Source organism: Macaca fascicularis, chromosome 11 (genome assembly GCF_037993035.2).
Source record: "Macaca fascicularis isolate 582-1 chromosome 11, T2T-MFA8v1.1".
In the NCBI taxonomy this organism is placed as follows: Eukaryota; Metazoa; Chordata; class Mammalia; order Primates; family Cercopithecidae; genus Macaca; species Macaca fascicularis.
In genome coordinates this window covers 108,772,358-108,798,274 of record NC_088385.1, presented here as the reverse complement: position 1 = coordinate 108,798,274, position 25,917 = coordinate 108,772,358, and the positions used below count along the sequence as shown (strand labels likewise).

Genomic DNA, 25,917 nt, shown 5'->3' with positions numbered 1-25,917 from the left:
GGCATGTGTTTCTTGTAGTGGAATTAACCAGATAAATAGGCATGAACATTTATTTCTTTGTTTCTTTGGTACATACTGCCAATTGCTCCTCAAGAAAGGAGCAAGTTTTTAAAATGGCCTGGCAGCTATTTTTTTAAAAAAAATAACATTCTTGGCCTGGCTCAGGCCTGAATCCCAGCATTTTTGGAGGCAGAAGCAGGCAGATTGCTTGAGCCCAGGAGTTTGAGACCAACCTGGGCAATGTGGTGAAACCCTGTCTCTACAAAAAAATCCAAAAATTAGCCAGGCATAGTGATGTGCACCTATAGTCCCGGCTGCTCAGGAGACTGAGATAGGAGGATCGCTTGAGCCTAGGCTCAGTACGTCAAGGCTGCAGTGAACCTTGATGACGCCACTGCACTCCAGCCTGGGTGACAGAGCAAGACCCTGTCTCAAAACAAAAACAAAAACATTCTTTTCACCTTTTATGACTTTCTAGCATTTCAAATCCGTTTTTTATAAGGCCTCTTCTTGGTGTATTTTAAAAATATCTAGGTAACAGTAAGAGATAAAATTCATTTGTTAGTGGAGGTAAATACAATGAGTTTCACAAACCGATATCGTGCAAAACTTCATTTCAGTAAACTTTTTTATGACAATTTTGCAAAAATAAGATTTGAAAATATTAATTTGACTAGTTTGGCTTCTGGTTTACTAATTATACTAAAAGTCTATACCAAGTTAAACCATTTTTTTTGTTCATATGTTGGTTGTATTTTTTTCACGTGATGTATTTTAATTATTTGCTTCATATTTGTCTCCTCAGTAGTCTGTGAGCCCCTTGTGGGGTGTAATAAATTCAGTATTGTATCATAATTTTAATATCTTATACATCCTATAGTACTTTGTAGTTGCCAGAATATTTTAATGTATTAATTTATCAGCTCACTTGAATTTTCTAACAACTCCTTAGGGGGATAAGATAGTATTATTTAAATTTTAAAACTGAAATTTAGGGTTAAATTGACTTGTCTAAAATCACAAAACTGGAGCTTAGGTCCAGTTGTTCTGAATTGCCACCTTGCGTACTTTTGTGACAGTCTTTAAGGTTTGAATAGCTGCAGCACTAATCAAACTTAGTGCTGTGACCAAAATCTCTATTTCTGTTTGGCCCGTTATGGTGACCACTAACTGCATGTGGCTGTTGAGTACTTGAAATGTGGCTAGGTGATTAAAGTAGTGAATCTCTTATATTATTTAGTTTACATTTTAAATAATGACTTCTGGCCAGATACCATATTGGACAGCACAGGTCTACTCTCATAGGTAGAATAACTATTTGTCAGGACGTTGTAACAACAACTCAAACATTGGCTGCAGAGTAGGGCACTGGATTTAAAGTTCTTCCTGTAGAATTTGGTGATTCTGAAAACTCTGAGCAATGAAACAAGCAACCTGGATATATTCAGAAAGTCGGTTTGAATACTTTTTGAAAGTATTTCTGGTAGTTCGTTGGTGCCTTTTTTTTTCTCTCTCTCTTTTCTTTTTAGCCAAGTGTGATTGCTAAGGGTTCTTTTTGTTTTCTTTTAGATATGACTTTTATATAGTACAGTGCATTGTCAGAGCACAAAGCAATACTTTGTTTGTTTTGGTTTCTTGAGACAGTCTCACTATCACCCAGTGATCTTGGTTCACCGCAACCTCTGGCTCCTGGGCTCAAGCAATTCTCCTGCCAGTGAGTGCCACAACGCTTGGCTAACTTTTTAGTTTTTTTTTTTTTTTTTTTTTAAATAGAGACAAGGTCTTACTATATTGCCCAGACTGGTCTTGAACTTCCAGGCTCAAGCAATCCTCCTGCCTTGGCCTCCCAAAGTGCTGGGATTACAGGCATGAGCCACCATGCCTGGCCAGTATTCTTAATTCTGACTTCTAATACAATTTTCTTCCCTACTCCCCAAGTGGCAAACAAATCCTTCCTTTTTCTCCACTCCCTTATTTCCATAAAAATCTCAGCTCTCTCTCCATGGAAAAGTCTCTCATGATTATCCCTTTTGTCTAATAGTGTTTGTTATATTTTAATCTGTACTCATTTAAAAGCTATACAGTAGTCCTACATCATTTCATGCAAATAAATGATTAATCCTCAACAGGGATGTCAGCTCCTTGAGGACAAAGCCCTGATTTCCATTTTATCTTCCTTAAAAAAATCTGTTATGTTGTGTTGTCTGTTGCTGTGGAGGATCCAAAGAGGGTAGGCATGGTGTCGAAAAGTGTCTGAGTTTAATTAATGTTTGACTAAATAGTGGTCATCCATTTTTGGTTTGAATCATTTCCTTTAATTTATGTGAAGAGAAGAAATCATCCCTGTGTTAACCATTGAGCTCCTAATTTTTTAAAATTGTGCTTTATTGCACTAAGCCACTTTGCATTGAGAAAACGGGTGTCTTTAATCAAATGTGATTAGAAATGCTGCTGGTGATCAGCAGATTTTACTTCCTGATTAATATCATAGGAGGAAGAGGTTTAATAGAAAAGATAAAGCTTAAAATGTCTTTAATATATCTTAGTCTTTCTTTTAGTGCTTCATTGCAAAACAAATTTTGTTTTCAGAAACTAGGGAGACTTTTGTAATCTAGGAACATGGTACATTTATCTTTTCTTCTTCCCTTGTTGGAGGGAAGACAAGGTTAGAGGGACCTTGATTCTAAGGCAGCTTCTAAGGCTTCTTGGCATGTTAAAGTGCCAGTCTTTGCGGTATCACTTTCTGAGTCCACTTGCTAGACTTTTGAGACTTTTTTTTTTTTTTAACTCAGCCTAATTCCCTGGAGATTCATTAAAGTTGTTGAGAGATTCCATCTTTTTCAGCACCTTTTTGAGTCCTGGCTTCTTACAGAAGTGGCGTAGCCCAGGAGGTCTCCTCATAGTGTTATGTCTGGGAGTCTCCATCTGCTGTAAGTGGAGATTAAGGATTTTAGTGGTTTTCTTTTTAGTATTGTCCTCAAGGGTGCTGGCAAGCTGATTTGCCAAATTAACTAGATCAGAAGTGGGCATAGTTTCCCATTCTGTTCGGGCCCTTTTGACAAGCTGGGAGAGTTCTCAAGAAAGGCTGTTCACGAACATGGAATAAAAGGCTACTTGAATAGATTCAACATTTTCTTTAAATACAACCTGGAGCGTACTGTAATAGTTGTACATAAGGTTCTTGGGCGTAGGCCTGGAGATTTTTCCAGGGTAAGGCTTTAGGAAGAGCCTTGAGAATAGACTTGTGGAGTGTTTTTTTGTTTTGTTTTGTTTTGTTTTGTTTTTTTCTTCTATACCTTCGACACTATCCATAGTCTTTAGGGGTGTTTTTGTCTAAATCCCCCTCAGGATCATGCCAGTGAGCCTTGACCATCCAGTGTTGTGCCTGACCTTCACTGAGGAGAATGTGAACCACCTGTTGTGGGTGAGAAACCCTGGCTGATAACCCTAAGTTACTATGTTGAATTAATCAGCAAATTGATGAGGATCCCCAGTAACCTCTGGAAGTTCCCTGGCAGTGGCATGAAGTTCAGCCTTGCTCCAAAGAACAAAAGAAATTTGGAGTCTAGAGGAATTGTCAATGAGTTTAATTTTCATTTCTTTCTTCTTCTTTCTTTCCTCTCTCTCTTTTTTTTTTTTTTTTTTTTTTTTAAGAGACAGGGTCTTGCTCTGTCATCTGGGCTCAAGTGTTGTATTACGATCATGGCTCACTTCAGCCTCCAACTCTTGGGCTAAAGTGATTCTCCCACCTTACCCTCCCAAGTAGCTGAGACTACAGACATGCACCATGCCTGGCTAATTGATTTGTTGGTTTTTTTTTTTTTTTTTAGAGACAGGATCTCTGTATGTTGCCCAGGCTGGCCATGAACTCCTGACTTCAAGCCATCCTCCAGCCTTGGCCTCCTGAGTAGCTGGACTCCAGGTGTGCGCCACCATGTCTGGCTCATTAAAATTTTTTTTTTTTTTTTCTGTAAAGACAAGGTCTTACTATGTTACCCCAGCTGGTCTCGAATGCCCAACTTCTTGGCCTTGCAAAATGCTGGAATTACAGAATGAGCTACCACACTCAGGCTAGTTTAATTGAATTGTTTTATTTTTATTTTTTTCCTTCATGCAGCCTCCTTTAACTTTAAAGGGACAGATTTTGGCAGACCAGAAAAAGAGAGGAGAACAGAGAGAAAAGAAGGAAGGGGAAGTCTCATCTGTTCCAGAGAGGAAAGAGTTTGGGTCCTTAAGGCCTTGTTCTTTTTTTAATTTTTTTCCAGCTTTTTTTTTTTTTTCTTTTGAGACAGGGTCTCCTTCTGTCACCCAGGCTAGAGCACTGTGGCACAGTAATAAATGCTCACTGCAGCCTCCACCTTCTGGGCTCAAGCAATTCTCCTGCCTCAGCCTCCCAGGTAGCTGTGACTACAGGTGCGTGCCACCACGCCTGGCTAATTTTTTGGTGTTGTAGAGACAGGGTTTTGCCATGTTACCCATGCTGGTCTCGAGCTCCTGGGCTCAAGTGATCCACCTACCTCTGCCTCCCAAAATGCTGGGATTAAAGGTGTGAGCCACTATATCTGGCCTTTTTTTTTTTTTTTTTTTTTTTTTTGAGACAGGGTCTCATTCTGTCACCTAGACTGGAGTGCAGTGATGCAGTCATGGCTTACTGCAGCCTCCACCTCTTGGGCTCAAATAATACTCCAGACTCAGCCTCCTGAGTAGCTGGGACTACAGGTGTGTGCCACCATGCCTGGCCAATTTTTAATTTTTTTGTAGAGATGAGGTCTCACTATGTTACCCAGGCTGGTCTTGAACTCCTGGCCTCAAGTGATTTTCCCACCTCAGCCTCTGAAAGTGCTGGCTTTACAGGCGTCAGCCACCTGGTCCTTGTTTTTTCTTAACTGTTTATCTTAATTAATTTTGAGATTCTGTGTTGTAGAGAGGCAATTTTAGGACCCTGAGTGTGCTTAGAAGCTTCAAGGTACCAATTAAAGTATGCCTCCCACTCAGATTTTTAATTATAAGACTGCTGTCTTGTATTGTTTTTTTCTTTTGAGATGGAGCCTCACTCTGTCGCCCAGGTTAGAGTGCAGTGGCGCGATCTCAGCTTACTACAACCTCCGCCTCCCAGGTTCAAGCGATTCTCCTGCCTTAGGCTCCCAAGTAACTGGGATTACAGGCACCTGCCACCATGCCTGGCTGATTTTTGTTTTTGTATTTTTAGTAATGGGGTTTCACCATGTTGGTTAGGCTGATCTCGAACTCCTGACCTCAAGTGATCCTCCCTCCATGGCCTCCCAAAGTGCTGGGATTACAGGCCTGAGCCACCACGCCTGGCCCTGATTTTGTTCTAAGAAAGACAAGTTTGTGGACTCAAAAGATCTCCAGGATGGCCATCCAAATTAGTTTTGATGTTCTCTATCCATTGATTTAAAACTGTTCACAAGAGAAGATCATAATTTTTTTTTAATTAAAAATTTTTTTATAACAGGGAAAAAATAGAGACGAGGTCTTACTGTGTTGCCCAGGCTGGTCTTGAGCTCCTGGGCTCAGATAGTCCTCCCAACTCAGCCTCCCAAAGTGCTAGGACTACAGGTGTGAGCCACCACACCTGGCCAAAGACCATAATTTTTGAACATGTAGCTAGCTGGCAGGGGTCCCAGGAGGGGGACTATGATTACATGCTTTTTTCGGCTTCTCATTCATCTCCCAAGAACAAAGTAAGAACCCTATAAGCCCTGTCAGGGAATGTTTGGGGTTTGGACCAGGGTTCCACAAACTAAAGTACACGTGTAAGTGTATGGAAACATGTCAGAACAAAACCAAAACCAAAAGTTCTATTGGGGTTCTCTTCCACGGTGTTGACAGTTCTTTCCATAGAGTACCATAATGAGCATTAAAGATCTTTATGCCCTTCCACTTACCCCCCTACCCCAAATCTAGAGGCTGATTAGAGAGATGCTGTGTTTTAGGGCAGGTAGACCGCTTCAGTGCCTTCAGTGTTGAACTCATGGGGTTCTGGGTGGCCATGGGCATTGTCCAATCAAAAGGACTTTAAAAGGCAGTACCTTACTGGCAAGGTACTTCCTGACTTCAGAGACAATGTGTCGAAGGAACTAGTCCAGTAAAAGAGCTCTTATTCAGGTCTTCTTGTTGTACAACCAAAACACTGACTGTTGGTGTTAATCTTTTTCCATCAAGCCTTGGGGGTTAGCAGCATTACAGATAAGGAAAGCCTGACAGCATTTGCACAAAACAGTAGAGTCAGCCTGTCCCTTCCCTTCCTGCTTTAAATCCTGATGCTTGCTTCTCTTCGTTACTAATAAATGTTCTTTGTCACATTTTTCCCATAATTAAATTTCATCAGTATTAAAAACGTGTTCAGGTAGATATCCTTTCTCATCAGTGATTTTCTTTGGGAACTGATCTGCTGCCTTTTTGTCCGCAGAAGGTGCTTCTCCGGTTATCTTGACATTTTTAAGCCAAATCTCTTTTTAAAATGATCAAATCGTTCTTTGCTGGCATTACATTCTCCTGCTTTAGACCCTTATTGTCCTTTTGCTTTAAGTTGTCATCTAACAACTTTGCTTTTTCTTGCATTATGTTAGTCTATAGGAATGTGTTTCTTATAGCAATTCTGGACCCATGTTAAAGCGCATTTTCAATACAAGATAAAAAGGCATTTAGCAAAAAATGCAGTTTTCGAGCTGTCAGTGACAGCTTCACAGTGATTCTTAGCTAAATTCATTTGTCTTGAAATGGCCAGCAACCACTGCTGCAGACCTCAATTTATGGTGCATATCAAACCATTCAACTTTTTCTTGTAATGTCATGACTTTCCTCTGCTTCTTGGGAGCACTTCCATTAGCGCTAGTGGCACTTTCTGAGTCCCATGGTGTTCTTCACAGTTTACGGTATTGCCTTAAATATGAAAAATACGTAAGAAAGATAAGAGATCACTTTTTACCACAACATGCAATTTACTAGAGAGACAAACTGCTCACATGGAGATAATTAGTGTCACTACAGATACTCGCAGCACATGAGCTCGCTGCAATATTAACAGCGCTAACGACATTACCAATGCCCCGACAATGTGGGGGCGTTGGTAAGGCCACGAAAATGGCGAGAGCATGAGTGATACTGGATTGAGCTGAAGGGTGAATGGGAAGGCAGGAGATTACCTTGAAAGGGACAGAAAATGTGGGGTAGAGGGACTCACTGGAATGGATATGGAGTGCAGGGAAGGTGTTCCCAAGGTACGGGAACATGTTCGCGTGCCAATGGGAATAATCCTATTGAAAGGAAAAGAGAGGCAGGGTCTTGAGAACACACAAGTTGAGATCCAGAGCAAATAGAGATTGGATGTCTGCAAGGTGGAGGGACACTTCCTCTATGGTAAGAGGAATGAAAAAGAAAATGGGATATATGTGTGGGTAGGTTTATAGATTTAGGGTGCAAACATGAGGGAACTTCTATCTAAAGCTTTCCATTTTCTCCTGACATATTTAGCAAGGTCATTAGCCGAAACCTCACAGGTAATAAGGTCGTTATCCTCCCATATCTTGTCAGTCCCTTCTGTTTCTTGGTTTTTTGGTTTTTTGAGGTGGAGTCTCACTGTGTTGCCCAGGCTGGAGTGCAGTGGCATGATCTTGGCTCATTGCAACCTGTGTCTCCCAGGTTCAAGCAATTCTTCTGTCTCAGCCTCCTGAGTAGCTGGGATTAAAGGCGCACGCCACCATGCCCAGCTAATTTTTTGTATATTAGTAGAGACAGGGTTTCACCATATTGTCCAGGCTGATCTCTAACTCCTGAGCTCAGGAATCCACCCTCCTCAGCCTTCCAAAGTGCTAGGATTACAGGCGTGAGCCACCGTGCCCAGACGGTCCCTTCTGTTTCTGCTTGTGTTTGTAAATGCTCTGGGAAGAGTCTTAAACTTTAGAGGGATTCTAGTAACTGCCTTAAAATCCTTCAGTGCTCCCAAGACACAGAGGGCACGTCACGCTTAGGGCCCAGCTTTCTTTCCTAGACCCATTTCTCAACAGTTACCTACCTGTCTTCTGGACAAAGCCAGCCACTCAGTTGCCCTAAAACAATTTGCCCTTGCTGCTTCTCAGCCTTCTAGCATGCTTTTCTAACTGGCTAGCCCAGTCCTTTTTTCCCTACCTGGTGAACTCATTCTTCAAGACCCATTTCAAATACCACATCCATTTAAACCTCTTTGATTCTGCTACCCCATTCCAAGCATGGTGAGACACTAAGTCTTTTAGTTTGTCCGTGTCAGGAACTGTAGCTTATTCACCTGGATATAACACAATGTGTGTGGTAGGCAGTAAGTGAATACATGAATTTTGATTGCTTTACCCATTTCTCTAGCAATTCTAATGAAATTAAAATTTAATGAAAGTTACTTACTCTCAGTCTTTGATGCGAAGAAAACGCTGTTTCTTTTTTTGTTCTAGGTGGTTCTGGAATGGAGCCGAGATCAATACCACGTTCTGTTTGATTCCTATAGAGACAATATTGCTGGAAAGTCCTTTCAGAATCGGTGAGATCTATTTTGGAGAAATCTATTATTTGGACCTAAATCATGAGTCATAAATTGCCATCCTGTAAATATGACAGTTTAAGTGGTCTTTCTGAGTTATAGGTATGGTTTAACTTACTCAAGAGTATGCCCATCTGGTGTGTTCACTTCAGCAGCGCATATACTATATATAAAAAAAAAAAAAAAGGAATGATACAGAGAAGATTAGTGTGGCCCCTGTGCAAGGGTGACACACCAATTCATGAAGTATTCCATAAAATCTTTTTTTAAAATAAGGAAAGAAAACATAATATGCCCATCTGAAGAAAGTGTGTTCACCACATTTGGTGGGTGAAAAATCTGATTCTCAGAGAGTAATCCCACCTAATAGTTTATTGGGTATCTTAAATTGCATGATTGCATTTTCTGTCTCCCCAGGTCTGTGAGGTAAAGGGAATTTCATTCCCCTGTAGGATGATGAAACCAGGTGGCTACTACATAGCCAGTTTCTGAGCCCTGGCCAGAATTCTGTTGACAACGTCCTGTGAACTGAGACCACTCCCCAGTAACCACTGGGCCTGAACCCCACTCCGTTGGTCACGTGTTGCTGCTTATCTGTGAGGGAGGAGCAAACAGCCTCATACCTTATAGTGTGGGTCTTTCTCTTGGAAGGCCAAGCTTCTTAGTGCCGCCATTCTGGAATGCAGCCTTCACCATTTCTTGCCTTTGGGGATTTTTTTTTCCTCTTCGCAAGACAGGCCTCAGAATGGAAGCAATTTTTTTTCAACACCCTCCTTCCCTTTTTGCAGATAAAATGAATCACACAAGTCCTTTCTGATTTTGTTTCTGTCTTCTCACTATTTTTTTGGTTTGTTTTAGAAAATGTAGCCATTTCATTATAAAAGATGCTATCTTATCTTATCTTACCTTATCTTATCTTATCTCATCTTATCTTTTTGGGAGATGGAGTTGCACTCTTTCCCAGGCTGGAGTGCAGTGGCGTAATTTCGGCTTACTGCAGCCTGCACCTCCTGGGTTCAAGTGATTCTCCTCCCTCAGCCTCCCGAGTAGCTGGGATTACAGGTGTGTGCCACCACACACAGCTAATTTTTGTATTTTTAGTAGAGACAGAGTTTCGCCATGTTGGCAAGGCTGGTCTCAAACTCCTGACCTCAGGTGATCCACCCGCCTCAGCTTCCGAAAGTGCTGAGGTTATAGGCGTGAACCACCACTCTTGGCCTATTGTCATTTTAAAACGAATTAAGTATTTTTAAAATGTTTCAGTTTTATTTTCAAATATGGCAAATATGGATAATTATAACCTTACAAACTAAAGCACTTTGGGGTCCATAAGAATTTTTTAATTTTAAGGGACCAAACAGTAAAAGTTTGAGGATCATTCCTTAATATAGCAGTTCTGAAACTTTAACTTTCAGTGGAAGGCTTAAGAAAATAACAGTTACTTCCCAGCCCAGAGTTTCTGTGTCTGTAGGTCTCAGAGGGGTTCTGAGAATCTGCACTTCTACCGAACTTCCTGGTGATACCAAAGTTGCTGGTCTGGTGCCCCCACTGTGAAAACTACTGCAGTAAAGGATTTTTAATGAAATATAATTTTCACTTTAACAAGTTAATTTCCCTAAGGAAAGTTCTAAATTGATTAACTTTTTAAAATCCGATATTTATTGATTTGTGCTTTATGCTGTGCCACGTGCAGATGGTTTACAGATACATAGATCTCTGCCCCGAAGGAGCTTCAAACCTTTTTAAAATTTTTAAAATTAATTTTAAAAATTAATTCATTACTTATTTATTTTTAGAGATGAGATCTTACTGTGTTGCCCAGGCAGGTCTCAAACTCCTGGACTCAAGCAATCCTCCCATCTTGACCTCCCAAAGTGCTGGGATTAAAGGGATGAGTCACCATGCACAGCTGCTTCAAACTTTTAGAAAGAAAACTAGCTTATTAGAAAATGCAGATTTTGAGGTCAGCAGTTTTAATCAAACACTCTTGTTCTCTTTCTAAAGTTTAGAGGTTGTACTAAAATATAGTTTGATTTTTATGTAGGCATAATTCAAAATTTCCTCATTTTGATGGTGACAAATAAATGGATCATAAATAACATTTCACGTGGTCTAATATATTTTAAAATACCATAACATTCATATATTTTCATTATTTTGCTAGTTTCTCTACAATTTTTTTTTATTTTAAAAAATTATTTATTTTAATAGAGATAGGGTCTTGCTGTATTGCCCAGGCTGGTCTCAAACTCCTGACTTCAAGTGATCCTCTTACCTAAGCCTCCCAAAGTGTTAAGATTAGAGGCGTGAGCCACCATGCCTGGCCAGTGTAAATCTTTTTAAGGTTGTTTGCTCTGAATGAAAAAAATCCCATTCCATATGTCAGTAAAAGTGAATATGTAAACTATCCACTGCTACTTATTGTGGGTCTTTACGTCTATCTGGGGCTCAATTTTGTCATCCATAAAATGTAGATATTAGATTAAGATCTGTTAGATTAAGATTACAATCTCTTCCAAGTGTTTGGTTCTAAAATACTATTTAAGGCCAGGCGTGGTGGCTCATGCCTATAGTCATAGCACTTTGGGAGGCCAAGGTGGGCACATCACTTGAGGTCAGGAGTTCAACACCAGTCTGGCCAACATAGTGAAACCCCGTCTCTACCAAAAATATAAAAATAAGCCCAGGCGGTGGTGAGTGCCTATAATCCCAGCTACTTGGGAGGCTGAGGCAGGGAGAATTGGTTGAACCTGGGATGCAGAGGTTGCAGTGAACTGAGATGGCACCACGGCACTCCAGCCTGGGTGACAGAGCGAGACTATCTCAAAAAAATAAATAAATAAATAAGACACAAAATACTATTTAAGTTCTCTGTTTTCTCACCTACTTTATAGAATGTAGAACTAAGGGACTGTTAAGTGGCTTTAATATTCACTTAACAGTGATTAAAATGAAAGTTGTGTCAGTGTCATCGCTGCTTTGGTTCTGAGTCATGGGTGACTTAGTCTTAGTTTACAGTTCTAAGATAAAGCATTCCTTCTCATCTGTGAACCAAGATAGTGACCTAGTGGTTAGAATGAAAGATTTAGAGTGTGACCATGTCTAATAGGAAAACAACTGACTCATTGACCTCGTGCAGATCACACAATCTCTTTCCATTTGTCAGTTTCACCAAAGTTACATTGATAATGTAATACATACAGTATATTATGTTTTAATCAACTAAATATATATGATATATTAAAAATATTTAATAGCAGATGATTACTTTTACAGGAAAACTTAAGATGTAATTCTCTCCTTTAACCTTTTCTTTTAAAAACATCACTTAAGCAGTTTTTAAAAATTTATTGTTAGTCTGAGCATAAATCACCTGGGAGGCTGGGAATGAGATGACCTTGGATAATTTACATGTAGGCAGTGTGAGGCAGATGGATTTTTTTTTTTTTAATGAGAAAGACTGATGTATATATGATAAAGGAATGAACTAATAGTTAGGCAACAAATATGTATTAAACCCCACCCATGTGGGAGGAACTGTTCTAGGCCCTAGGCATATAGTGGTGAACAAAATGAACTCATTGGCCTTATATAGATAGAACTGGCATTTTAGGGGGAAAAAAAGTGAAGTATATAACCTACATGTATATCAGTGGTTCCCAAAGTGCAATTTCTGGAGCAGCAACATCAGCATTACCTGAGAGCTTGTGAGAAAAAGAAATTCTACAAACACTAGAATTTGTTTATTGATAAATTCTGAAAAACCCTAGATAGGGAAACCTTTGCAAATCATTACAGTAGGGAGAGAGAGCCTGAAGATGTAGGAAAGAGAGGAAATAATTAATGAAGCAGGGCACAGAATGCATGATACAATTTCTGCCCTAGAGATATTCCATCTAGTGGAAGATAGGGCTGCATGGAAAATAGCACAACACAGTACGATCAGGATTCCTTATAGTCCAAAGTAGTGTGGAAGCTGCATATTAAGCTATAGATTCTCTTTGTGAGGGGTGAGGGAAGGGAGGGGGTTGAGGAAGGAGGAGGTGGTTAAAGGAAGCATGAAAGAAAGAATGTTCTAGGCAGAAGGAAAAGCATGTTCAAAGGTACAAAGGCCTGCAAGTTCGTTTCGTCTTTGGACAAGGGTATACAATTGGATCATCCAGAACACAAGGTGCAGATTATGAAGGACTTTGGACCTTATTCTACAGGCAGTGGTGAAACTTGACAAGACAGTTGGTAAATACTCAGCTATCACATATGCCAGAGAATAAGTTGATTCCTTATTTTCCTGATGAAGCTCTGGAACTCTGTTGTCTCTTTGATCTTTATTTTCCACTGTTCTCTTCCATTTGCTCTCTCCCCTCTGCTCAGGGAACTTGGCCTCTGGGTCCTTGAACAAGCAAGATATGTTCCTGCCTCAGGGCATTTGCATTTGGTATTCCCTTTCTCTGGCACATTCTTCTCCCAGTTACCCACCTGGCTAGCTTCCTCACTTCCTTCATCTCTTTGCTGAATGTACTGAGGCCATCTCTGATCTCCCTATTTAAAACTGACCACCCCCTCCACCCCATAGGCACTCTTTCTATCCCCATTTGCTGCTTTACTTTCTCCACAACATTTAACATCATCTGACTTTATTTATTTGATTTATTTCCTGTCTTCTCCCTTCTGGAATGTAAGCTCCATGAAAGCACAGATTTGGGCTTTGTTTTATTTACTGCTGAAACCTGTGCACCTAGAACAGTACCTGGCATATACTAAGTGCTCAATAAGAATTATTCAGTGAATGGATAAACTCATCCAGTTATCTCCCCTACTTCTTGTAAGCTAAAGGTTGTTGTCATTTCTGTTTATTTTTTCCTTCCATAATTCAAAAGATTTATCTACCAAATGGTATTTATTTTCCCACGAGATAATATGGTAGCAAGTCTACCATATTACCACAAGATAATATGGTAGAAAGTCTAGGCTGTGCCTGGGCTGTGAGGAGGATAAAAGGATGGTATGCTTTGGTCCGTGGCCTAAAAATCAGACTGCGAAACCCATACAGTTTCTTGGAAAGTACTAAACATGAAATAGCACTATCTAAAGCAAATTTGTCCAACCTGCGGGCCACATGTGGCCAAGAACGGCTTTGAATGTGACCCAACACAAATTTGTAAACTTTCTTAAAACATGATGAGATTTTTTTTTGCGTGTTTTTTGTTTTGTTTTAGCTCATCAACTATTTTTAGTGTTAGTGTATTTTATGTGTGACCCAAGACAATTCTTCTCCCACTGTGGCTCAGGAAAGCCAAAAGGTTGGACACCCCTGATCTAAAGTAATGTCAGTACCCAGCTGTACATACGCATGAACTCCTGTGTCATAAGTCAGAGTGGCATGTATCCGGGCAGGCCCCTGAAAGATGGGTAGGTTTTTGAAAAGTGAGAGAAAAGGGAAGAGTGCTTTTGGCAGGGATAAAATCTGGGTAAAATCACTAAGGTGTGGCTTAAACAACATACTCAGTAGTTAAAAGCCTGCCTGACTCTTTATTATGGGATAAGATGATCAGGAAGAAATGGTGCAAGTTCAGGAAGGTCTTCTGTACTAGTGTCTCATATGTCAGCAGATACTTATTGGGCTCCTGTGTGCCAGGCACTCTTCTCATTGCTTGGATACTTTAGAGAACAAAGCAGGAAAGTTTTCTGCTTTCTTGGAGCTTACATTCTAGGAGAGGGCCACACATAATTAATGGAATAGGTTACAAGTTAATTATTTAATATGTTACAAAAGTAGTAAGTGCTGTGAACAAAAAAAAAAAAAAAAAAAAGGAAAAGCAAAGGTGAGGCTGGGCAGGGTCCGGGCTTGCGGGGAGCAAGGCACAAGAAGTCTACAGCATTAAGTAGGGCTAGGTCTTCATTGTAGGTTTTGATAACTTTTTTTGTAATTTGTTCTTTTTTTTTAGAGACAAGGCCTCGATCTATCACCCGGGCTGAAGTGCAGTGGTACAATCATAGCTCACTGCAGTCCCACCTCAGCCTTCTGAGTAGCTGGGACTACAGATGCACACCACCATACCCAGCTGATTTTTAAAATTTTTTGTAGAGACAGGTTCTCACTATGTTGCCCAGGCTGGTCTCAAACTCCTGGGCTCAAGTGATCCTCTCATTCTGGCCTCCCAAAGTGCTGTGGTTATAGGTGTGAGCCACTGTGCAGAGCCTGTAATTTTGTTCTTTAAACTTCTAATTTATTTTCTATGTTTGACTGCATTTGTGTCCCAGCGTCCTTGTTTGCTAAATTATGAGAACAGGCAGTTTAATGTAAACTGAGCTTCCAAGACTACTCTACTTCATCCACGAACCATCTTTAAATCTTTAATATTAGCCTTCTTACAGAGTGGCTGTGAGGATCAAGCGATGCAAATTACGTACGTGTCTAGCATAATACAACTCACAGAGAAGGTACCTGACAAATATTAGCCCCCCAGCTACAGTTTGAAAACATGCAGTTCTGTGATAATATGTCATGGTTGGATTACTTCTTCATAGATTTTTTTTTTTCTTAATCTCTGGGTTTAAGCCCTGTGATATTCTTATTCCCAAATATATTGGAAAAATTCATTTAAACTGTAGGATTTCTTGGTTTGCTCTAGGCTGTGCCTGCCCATGCCGATTGACGTTGTTTACACCTGGGTGAATGGCACAGATCTTGAACTACTGAAGGAGCTACAGCAGGTCAGAGAACAGATGGAGGAGGAGCAGAAAGCAATGAGGTAAAACTGATTTTTTTTTTTCCACATCAGATGGGTAATGTGGCGACGTAATAAGGTCTGAGGGTGGCACATCTCACACATGAGCATGAAAACCCAATCATCATGCTAATGAACTACAAAAGGATCTGGTAAAACTGATTCTTAAAAAACAAAACAGGCCAGGCATGGTGCCTCACACCTGTAATCTCAGAACTTTGGGAGGTGGAGATGGGAGGATCACTTGAGGCCAGGAGTTCAAGACCAGACTGGGCAACATAGTGAGACTTCATCTCTACAAAAAAAAGAAAATATTGTTGGGTGTGGTGGCGCACGCCTGCAGTCCCACCTACTTGGGAGGCTGAGGCAGGAGAATCATTTGAGCTCAGGAGGTTGAGATTGCAGTGAGCCGTGATTGTGCCACTGCCTTCCAACTTGGGTGACAGAGCAAGACCCTGTCTCAAAAAAGAAAAAGAAACAAAACAAAACACATCGTCCCGTGAGTACAAGCAAGCATGCATTAGCGAAAGATAAGTTGATTTTCACAGTGCCATCCAAACAAACTTGCCTCTCAGTTCATGCCATTACGAGATCTTGGCAGTCATCCATCTGGCCTGTGTTTCTTGGTGCCTAAGGAGGACTCAGCCACTCTTGCCAGATACTGGCCTCACTTTGTTAGATGATTTTATGAATGTGGTGCTCTAGTGATGGCTTGCTCTCCAAGGGACTTAAAGACAGAGGACCCCCTCCCCCACCCCCCTGGCTGCCTGCTTACTCATTTAGAGCCCCAGGTGTGGTATCTTCTTGAAATAAGTGTTTGTTATGACAGATATCTCCATAGTAAGACAGATTCTTCCCTTAAAAAATATAATAGGGCCACAGACTTGTTTCCATTTGAAAATGGCAGTAAAAGGTATATTCCCTTTATGCCATTTAGGAATAAATTCCAGATTATGGAATTAGAAACTTTGGTATTTTTTATTTAATATATGAGATTGGTCATTTTATTTACTTTATCTGGGAAAGATACAGCAGACTTCTGGATAGCCATCAGGGGTAGGAACCTGGCGGATGTAATTCCCCTTTGATTCGTTAGGAGTATTTGTTAGTACCTACTTGTTGACTTCTTTGTGAATGTCAAGAGTGCATCCCAGTGCAGGTCTTTGGCCACCTTATATTGGAGCAAATTCATTTTCTCTTTGTTTGAGGTTATACGACTTACCCAGTGCATGAAAATGGCTGGCAGCCTGGTACAATGTTTTACTAATAAAATATAAAAGTTTATGCTTTAAGCAAACTGTCTTGGTTACAGTGGGAGGTACAGTATTGTTGGTAATATTTCACTGGAACATATAATTCATTATGCATTTTAAGTGTGGTAAGCATTGTCAGTCCCTCTTACTCACATTTAGGGTTACCACTAGTCCATATGTATGTAATAAACTGTATTTGCCTTTTATTAGAGAAATCCTTGGGAAAAACACAACGGAACCAACTAAGAAGAGGTAAGCATTTTGATTTCCTCTCAAGAATAAAAATTGAAAGATAGAAGTGAAATTTCAGATTATTTATTTTTGTTGGGTATTCAGGATTTTCTATTTACTCTATTATCCATATAGTTTTTGACCCCAAATTAGGTACATCTATTAGATGGGAAATTTTGCAGTGCTGAGTGCATAGTTGATTGAGAACTCTGGTTATTTTGCTAACCAAAGCTTCACTGCATTGGGGAGGGTTAGAGTCCCAAGATTTCCTTCTCTATAGTTCCCTCCTATTAATCTGTCTTGGTGCATTATTGTCTTGGTCCACTTATACTCTAACTTCTACCCAGTATTTTCATTTATAAAATTTATGTCCATCATTTACTTGTAGGTTCAATATATACGTCCTTATCTTTAAAAGCTGTATATTTTATGTTTAAGAACCTAGGAAGGAGATTTAGCCCAACAAGAAGAACCAAATACACCTATCTTGACTTGAGTCATTCCTGACTCTGACAGGTCCTTAAAACAAGACTTTCTCACTGACAAGCCATCTCTGTTAATTGTCACCTACCCACTTAACCATCAGACTTTTTAAAATGCTTATTGATGGAGAAGATCCTGAGAATTTCAAGATCCAGAAGTGCCTTCTTTTTTTTTTTTGAGACGGAGTTTGCTCTTGTTGCCCAGGCTGGAGTGCAATGGTGCAATCTCGGCTCACCGCAACCTCCGCCTCCCAGGTTCAAGCAATTCTCTTGCCTCAGCCTCCCAAGTAGCTGGGATTACAGGCATGCACCACCACGCCCAGCTAATTTTGTGTTTTTAGTAGAGACAGGGTTTCTCCATGTTGGTCAGGCTGGTCTCAAACTTGCAGCCTCAGGTGATCTGCCCGCCTCGGCCTCCCATAGTATTGGGATTACAGGTGTGAGCCACCGTGCCAGGCCTCAGAAGTGCCTTCTAAGCTATCTTTTTATGTTAATTATATAACTTTATTTATAAACTATATTAACATTAATACTGGTTTTTAAATGGTTTTTAAATTATTTAAATAAAAGCAATAGTGCAACACGAAGAAAGATTGAGAAGAAAGTGAAAAGAAAAAACTCACAAAATTTTATAACCCTTATTTAACAACTGTTATTTTTATTATTCCCTTTTCATGCATATTTGAGTAGTTGTAGTTTATAATCTTGTGTGCAGTTTTGTATCCTACTTTTTAAACTTTATGTAATTATACATATGTATCATGTTGATGTATTATCTTCATACTTCATATCTTTCAGTTTTAATAGTTGTATAATATTCCATAAAGTGAGTACTGTAATTTACTAAATGTTAGACATTTCTGTATTTCACTATTGTCATTATTTCATGATTCTTATATTTGGGTCTGTGGCATTTTCTGTGTGTGGGTTTGTTTTTTCTGTTTTGTTTCTCTTCCATACTTGGACTGGACTAGATTCCTGAAAGTAAGGTTACTGAGGAAGAAGCTTATATATGTTTTTATGGTTCTGAATAAGTATGTATGTATTGCATATGCGTATTAGACAAGCATATATGTATATATTACCAACTTGCTTTCCCAAAAGAGTTGGTGTCGTTTGGAGTGATACCAGCAGTATTTAAGATAAGTAGATTTACTGCATTTGTGCTAATATTGAGTCATCATTTTTTGAGGGGTGCTAATTTAGTAAAGGTGATAGCTCTTTGTTTTCTTTTACATTTCTTTATAAAGGAAGTTGAACAATTTTTTATACTGTTTGACTGGTTATTGGTCCTACTTTGTGAATTTTCTAGCCATGTCCTTTGACCATCCATTTGTTTATTCAGGTAATAGGTTTATTGTAGATATTTCTTATAATCAGATAGAAATATCTCATATAAATTTATATTAGAACCTTGTCACAGTTGCTTTTGTTTACATCAATGTAGTGTCATATCCAATGCGTTTAGTTGTTTTCTAACTGGAATTGGTAACTTGTATCTGGTAACATGACACTCTATTAACCAGAATCTACCTCCTTCCTAATCTGCCCAATAATGGGCTTTATTGGAATTATGAATAATCTTTTAAAAATGATAGTAATGAAGTGCTTAATTTCATGTGCACTTTGGAGTTAGTAAATATTGGTGGGGGTCTTATTAGTGGGAGTTTGGAAGCTCTATCTTTAGAGTTGGATTGAACAATTTTATATCATACTTGCGAACTTAATTTTTGTATCCATGAAATAAAAGTCTTTATTTGTTAAAATACTATGATTTTTTTGATGGGCTATAAAAAATCTGAAAAATTCAGTAGTATGACAAGCTTCTCATTGTCGATTGCATTTCAAGAATGTAGCTGTGAGCATGTTGGTGTTTCTTTCCAGTGAGAAGCAGTTAGAGTGTTTGCTGACGCACTGCATCAAGGTGCCCATGCTTGTCCTGGACCCAGCCCTGCCAGCCAGCATCACCCTGAAGGACCTGCCATCTCTTTATCCTTCTTTTCATTCTGCCAGTGACATATTCAATGTTGCAAAACCAAAAAACCCTTCTACTAATGTCTCAGTTGTTGTTTTTGACAGTACTAAGGATGGTAAGATCTTTTTATGGATATTTTAAAATCATATTATCATTGGATGTTTGAATAACAAAATTCTGAGTGGAATAGAAACAATTCATTGTTAAGTGTCTGATAAACTTTTCTAAAAATGCACAAAGAGAAGCAAAAGAGCTGCCATTGTATTTTGGCCTAACCTCAAAAAGGGATTGCTGCATATATTTTACTCTGTGTAATACACATACCTTTCTGTGCTGTGATGAGGACCTTCAATCTGATATCATAATTACCTTGTTCTCTTGGCCATGAGTTATTCTAGAGGCAATTTTTCTACCATATAACTCCTCTACAAGGTTGCGTTCTGCAGTTTGGACAGAACATACCTGGAGTATTCATTCTGAGATATATGAACTGAATGTTTGTGTTTCCTCCAAAATTTGTATGTTGAAATCATAACCCCCAGCATGATGGTATTGGGAGGTGGAGCCTTTGATGGGATTAGTGCCCTTATAAAAGAGATCCTCGGCTGGGCATAGTGGCTCATACCTGTAATCCCAGCAATTTTGGGAAACTAAGGAGGATTGCTTGAGCCTAAGGAGTTCAAGACCAGCCTGGGCAACATAGTGAGAACCTGTCTCTACCAAACAATAACAACAACAACAACAACAAAAACAAAAACACAGCTGGACATGGTGGTATGTGCCTGTAGTCCTAGCTACTTGGAAGGCTAAGGCAGGAGGATCGCTTGAGCCCAGGAATTCAAGGCTGAGCGGTTCTCCAGCCTGGACAGTAGAGTGAGGCCTTGCCTCAAAATAATAAATAATAGCAGAAGAGACTCCAGAGAGCTCCCTCTGCTCTCCACCATGTGGCGTTGTGAGAAGATGCCCTCTGCAGCCTGGAAGAGTACCCTCACCAAAACCCAAGCGTGCTGGCAATCTGATCTCAGACTTTGGCCACCAGAACTGTGAAAAACAAATTTCTCTTGTTTATAAGACAACAGATGATTTGGGCAGATAATGGAATTAAAATGGTAATTCCTGGCATAAAACTGCACCCACATCCTTAGAGATCCCATTCTCCCACTTGGCCAGTGCACTGCTGAGCCCATAACCTGCATCTTCTGCTCTAGCCTCTTGTCTGACTCATTCCTCCTCTGCATGGATTGTCTCTATTTGGAAGGTCTGTGGTTTTTATGTATAAAATGAAAGCTGTCATGTTCCCTTTCCAACACCAAGTCTAGTTCTCTAGCTCCCATTCTGCCAGTGTCGTACCTCCCAGCTTAAATCTTTGGAACCATCTTTGACCCCTTCTTACCTTTTACATATATAACTAATAATTAACTTCATCGTATGACTTGCTTTTCTTTTTTTGCACATGATTCTTAGGTTCTTACCTTACTTATTTCCTCCACACCAGACTGAATTCCCTCAGACTCCAGTAATAAGACTCCTGCTCTGTCTGTGTAAAGCCCATCTCAGTCTGTCTGGCACACAGGTCTCAAATAAACCTGAAAACCCTGATTTTATGGGTTCACTGCCTTTATGAAAAGAATAATATAGCAGTGTATGTTTGCTTTTCACATGGATACAAACTTCTTTTCCTGGTGTTTGGGATTCAGCTTTAATTGCCTTGATTTTGTCAGTTGATCCCCATATCCCTGCCTTCCCCACATCATGTTGCAGCTGTCAGTGTCTTCACACATGTGGTGCTAGGCCTTGTGTCCCGCTGCCTGTCCCCTTCTCCTTCCCTCTCAGTCCATCCCCTGCTTCATTCAGCCCCACTTTAAGCCCTCTCTCCTTCATGAAGCTCCCAGACTAATATATTCATCATGATTTTATTTTTATTTTTACTTTCCTGCATTTCTATAATACTTACAATCTAACTCATAACTCAGGTTTGATTGCACAGGAGTTTATGGTTTTTCTCATGGAATTTTTTTTGTTGAACAGAAGACTTACCACTCACCAGTTTATGTCCCGATCAGTGCCTAACAGTGCTTGCTCCCTGATACTTAACAAGTTATTTTTAGTTTGAGGTTGGGTGTGGTGGCCCACGCCTGTAATCCCAGCACTTTGGGAGGTCAAGGTGGGCAGATTGCTTGAGCTCAGGAGTTCAAAACCAGCCTTGGTAACATGGCAAAACCCTGTCTTTACAAAAAAAAAAGAAAATTAGTCTGGCATGATGGCATACACCTGTAATCCCAGCTACTTGGGAGGCTGAGATGGGAGGATCGCTTGAGCCTGGGAGGTTGAGACTGCAGTGAGCTGAGATTATACCAGTGATCTCCAGCCTGTGCAAGAGTGAGACTCTGTCTGGAAAAAAAAAAAAAAAGTTATTTTTAGTATGAAAGGAAATGTTAATCTTTCCAAGTATAAATATATACCCCCTCTATAGATCCTGAACTGATTTGTACCTCAGCACTCACATATTCCATCTGCAGCCTGGAGCGGGGTCTACTCAGCAAAGTAGTTTTCCAATCAAGCTTACACTTTCTGATTTATAGCAAACAAATTTCCTCCAGTGGCAGTTCATTTTACCTCTAAACTGACTTTCAAAAGGAACCACAAACTGCTTCCTTATAACTTTCTCATATAGGTTAAAGTTGTACCTCCTATGGTCACACAGAACTCATGTAATCCCTCTCCCTTGGGACATTTTATTTTCCTTTCTTTGGTTGTCTCTCAGGGACTTGTGAGTGTCCCAGTTTGCTCTTCTCAGATTACTTCTAAAATGTGTCAATGGGAAGTGAACATTCTATTTTAGTGTGGTTCCGTCTTGGCAGGGAGAGCAGGACTGTCCATTTAACGAGTGCTTATTAAGTGCCTGCCATGTGCCAGGTACTGTTCCCTGTACTGAAGATAGAGCAGGGAACAGATGGACAAAAATCTCTGCCCTTATCTTGAGTTTACATCTTGGTGGAGGGAGTCAGACGGTAAATGCGATAAATAAGTAGATTACATAGTTTGTAGAAGATAATGCTGTGGAAAAAAAAAAAAAAAAAAAAACACAAGCAGGGGCAGCAGCAGAGAAGTGTCGGCCAGGGCACGGGGATTGCAATTCTAATTTGGATGGTAGGGACATTCCTCACTCAGAAGGTGACTTTTGAGTGGAAATGTGAAGAAGGTGAGGTAGCCAGCAACGTGACTATCTGGGGAAAGAGTGATCTGAGTAAGTAGAATAGCCATTGCAAAGGCCCTGAGGCAGGAGTGTATCTGGCATGTTTGAAGAAAAGCAAGGAGGCCAGTGTGGCTGGAATGAAGTAAACAAGGCAGAGACAGGCAGTAGATGAACCTGAAGAAGTAAGCGGGGGACCAAATGGCATAAGCCTTGGTACCCATAACAAGGACCTGGCTTTAACTTGGAGTGGGATGCGGAATCACCAGAGGGTTTTGAGTGGAAATGTAATGTGATCTGACTTACATTCCAGAGGGATCAGTCTGGCTTCTTTGGTGGAAATAGACTGAGGAGGGGCAAAAGTTGTGATAATTCAGACAAGAGGGAAGGTTGCTTAGACCAGGGAGGTGCAGTGAAGGTAAGAAGGGGTTGGATTCTGGACATTTTGAAGGTCAACCCAACAGGGTTTCCTAATGACTCAGTTTTGGAGAACATCGTCACCTTTTTTATTCTTATTCGATGTACTTTACTTCTGTTTAAAAACACAAAAATGTGATGGAAATTCAGTATGGCCACAGCACATTGTAGACTCATACTGAACTCACTGTTGAGTAAAACTTACCTTTAAAAAAAAAAAACACTTACATGCTCTAATGCTGAAATACCTATTTTAGTTTATGGTTGTATAGTTGGTTTTGGTACCAAGTTATAAAGGTTTTACTTCATAGGAGATTTTATTTTGCCAGATTTGACTCATTGCTCCAAATAGTCACAAATTTGGGGAATCCATAGTTTCTTATCCAGGACGATAGCTTCTCTGCCATCTTCATATGAATCTACACATTTCACAAGCATGCCTTCTGTAACTTCCAAAACACTGATAGAGGGTTCAGCAAGACGGGACCTGTGAGTAATCTCCTAAACCTCCCTCTAGGTTGATTGCGGCTTTGTTATCTCACCTCTTTGGTAGAATTGGTTAAGTTCTAGCCCATCTGAGCACCAAGCCTGTACATCTTTGTTATATCCATGAAGATGACATGAGATGCTCTTAGCTACTTTGCTAGGATTACAAATACATATACCAGATCTGTTAGGTAGAATTCATCATGTCAATGGAAAGAGAGAGAGAAAAGTTTATCTGATAAAGTTGTAATGAACTCATACTCTTAACAGCCAGTGCTTCCTTTTAAGATAAACAGTGTATTATGAGGGCTTTCTTTTCTCCCGTGCTTACCAACTATATTGTTGTGTTTCAGTTTTTGAGACCAGGTCTCACTCTGTCCCCAGGCTAGGGTGCAGTGGCATGATCGTGGCTCACCACAGCCCCAACTCCCGGGCTCAGATGATCCTCCCATCTCAGCCTGCGGAATAGCTGGGATTATAGGTGCACACCACCGTCACCGCCACCACCACCACACTCGGCTAGTTTTTGTGTTTTTTGTTTGTTTGTTGTAAAGACAGGGTTTTGCCATGTTGTCCAGGCTGATCTAGAACTTACGGGCTCAAGTGATACTCCTGCCTCAGCCTCCCAAAGTGCTGGGATTACAGGCATGAGCTACTGTGCCTTGTAACTCTAGTACACTTGAGACTCATGCCCAGGATTGACGTCTCATCTCATCAGGCTATAATTTGGAGAACCTGCCTTCTTTGTTTATCTTGAAGATCAGAATTGGAGCTTTCTGACCTGTCTTCTGTTTTCCACAATCCCTGAATGTCAGCAACGAGTTTGCTGATCTCACTTGTCCCCATCACTAACTCTGTCCCAGTAGGGCTGTGTCACCCCCAATCCCTACCCTGATTTACGATGCTCCATGCAGCAGCACCCAGTGAATTTTAGGGATTCATTTTGAGAAAACTGTGCCTCTTAAGGAACCACAAGATCCATAGTAGCCCCCTGCTGTTAACATACATGCCACTGCCTGGCATTCAAAGGCCCCCTTTGGTTACCCTTGTTTCCTAGTACTCACCACTCCCAAATATTTTACTCTAGTCAAACAATTCTTTGTTCCCCCCATCTTTGCACATACATCTGTGATTTCTATCATCCTATCATTTCCTTCTTCGCATTCTAGCTTAAATTTGCTTCCATGAAGCATTCCCTTTGTGTCAGTCACTTATAGTATTGTGAAATTTAACATTTCAATGTACACTGATTTACACTGTTCCCCTTTTGTTGAATGGGCTAATTTTGTCTCCTTCAGCTTCCTTTTTTGGACCATATATTATGCTGCTTTAATAGGTCTCAGAATGTTTTCACAATGTTCTGCCAGACACCATAGTTAAGTATTCATTAAAAATGTGCTTGTTTATTGTATTCTTGGTTGTAGTTGAAGATGCCCACTCTGGACTGCTTAAAGGAAACAACAGACAGACAGTATGGAGGGGCTACTTGGTATGTTATTTTAAATTAAATTGCATTTTTACAATAGACTAGAATAAAAATATGAATAATAAAGCTGTTTGTCTTTGAGAATCTTTTTAATGTTTTTTTTTTGTCTAAGGGTAGCTTACTAATATTAATGACTATTGATTCAAGTAATCCTAAAAGTCATATTTTGAAGCTTGTGTTGTGATGCATTAGATCTTTATTAGTTTTCTCAGCTGTAGGTTTTCACCAGCCTCATGATGTGGAAAATGAGTTGTGTTTTTCCCCTTATTTTAGACAACAGATAAAGAAGTCCCTGGATTAGTGCTAATGCAAGATTTGGCTTTCCTGAGTGGATTTCCACCGACATTCAAGGAAACAAATCAACTAAAAACAAAATTGCCAGAAAATCTTTCCTCTAAAATCAAACTGGTAAGAACATAGAAAATAGAGCAGTTAGCCTGGCACATTCTCATTTAATGTGTGATTCTTGTGGTCCATTTTTTTCTCAAAGTTTAGCTGATAAACATAAGAAGCAAAGAGGGATTCTGTTCTGCCAGAAGAGCCTCATTCCTTACTTTTAATTTGGGCAAAAATCTAAGAGTCTTATTTCGTTTGCTTGGTTCCTGGATAGGGCAGGATTCATTTGTTTAACAGATGAGCTCCTACAATGTCTTAGGTGACATTACAGCTGCTGGGGATGCAGCAGTGGACAAAATAGACAAAGGCCCGGATGGAACTTAGGGTGTGAACAATGGAAGCATGGGAGGAGGAGATGAGGGGAAGTCATAAATGTCATCAATGCACACAGCCTGTTGTTTACCCAAAGCTTTCACTCATAAAGGTAGTGTGCTTCAGATATATGGAACATTTGCTAATGAGAACCATTCATTAGTAGCTAATTGAGGGACAAGTGTATTTAAAATTGATACTTATTCGCTCTTCAGGTTTGACCATTGATGCCATTTGTTAAGGTGGACTCTGGAGGCTGGCCTGGGACATGCCTTTTCCTTAACATGTATTGTTTTCAACGCCTTTGTCTGATTGACTTAGGACATAGTCCATGCAGGTGTTCTCTCTATTTGACCTTACGTCAAGATGCCTGCTATTCTGTCAGAAGTGTTTCAGGTTGTAAATCGTGAATGTCTCATCTCTTA

At 40.0% G+C, this 25,917-nt stretch overlaps 1 protein-coding gene and 2 non-coding genes across 4 annotated transcripts in view; 2 read left to right on the top strand and 1 right to left on the bottom strand.

Moving 5' to 3' along the window:
* Positions 1-25,917, top strand: part of GNPTAB (N-acetylglucosamine-1-phosphate transferase subunits alpha and beta) — an 87,636-nt gene that overhangs the window by 25,630 nt on the left and 36,089 nt on the right. The window contains exons 2-7 of one of the 2 annotated variants that reach the window (XM_005572019.5): positions 8,448-8,533; positions 15,166-15,285; positions 16,725-16,766; positions 19,112-19,317; positions 24,723-24,787; positions 25,058-25,192. In XM_005572019.5, coding sequence (XP_005572076.3) covers positions 8,448-8,533; positions 15,166-15,285; positions 16,725-16,766; positions 19,112-19,317; positions 24,723-24,787; positions 25,058-25,192 — 654 coding nt within the window. The remainder of the gene's footprint in view (positions 1-8,447; positions 8,534-15,165; positions 15,286-16,724; positions 16,767-19,111; positions 19,318-24,722; positions 24,788-25,057; positions 25,193-25,917) is intronic. The other variant, XM_074007621.1, reaches the window with a different exon arrangement.
* On the top strand, positions 8,692-8,799 carry LOC123567739 (U6 spliceosomal RNA). The gene has a single exon (XR_006690846.1). It is a non-coding gene; the product is annotated as a U6 spliceosomal RNA (small nuclear RNA).
* LOC123567802 (small nucleolar RNA U13) lies at positions 15,310-15,410 on the bottom strand. Its single transcript, XR_006690904.2, has one exon. It is a non-coding gene; the product is annotated as a small nucleolar RNA U13 (small nucleolar RNA).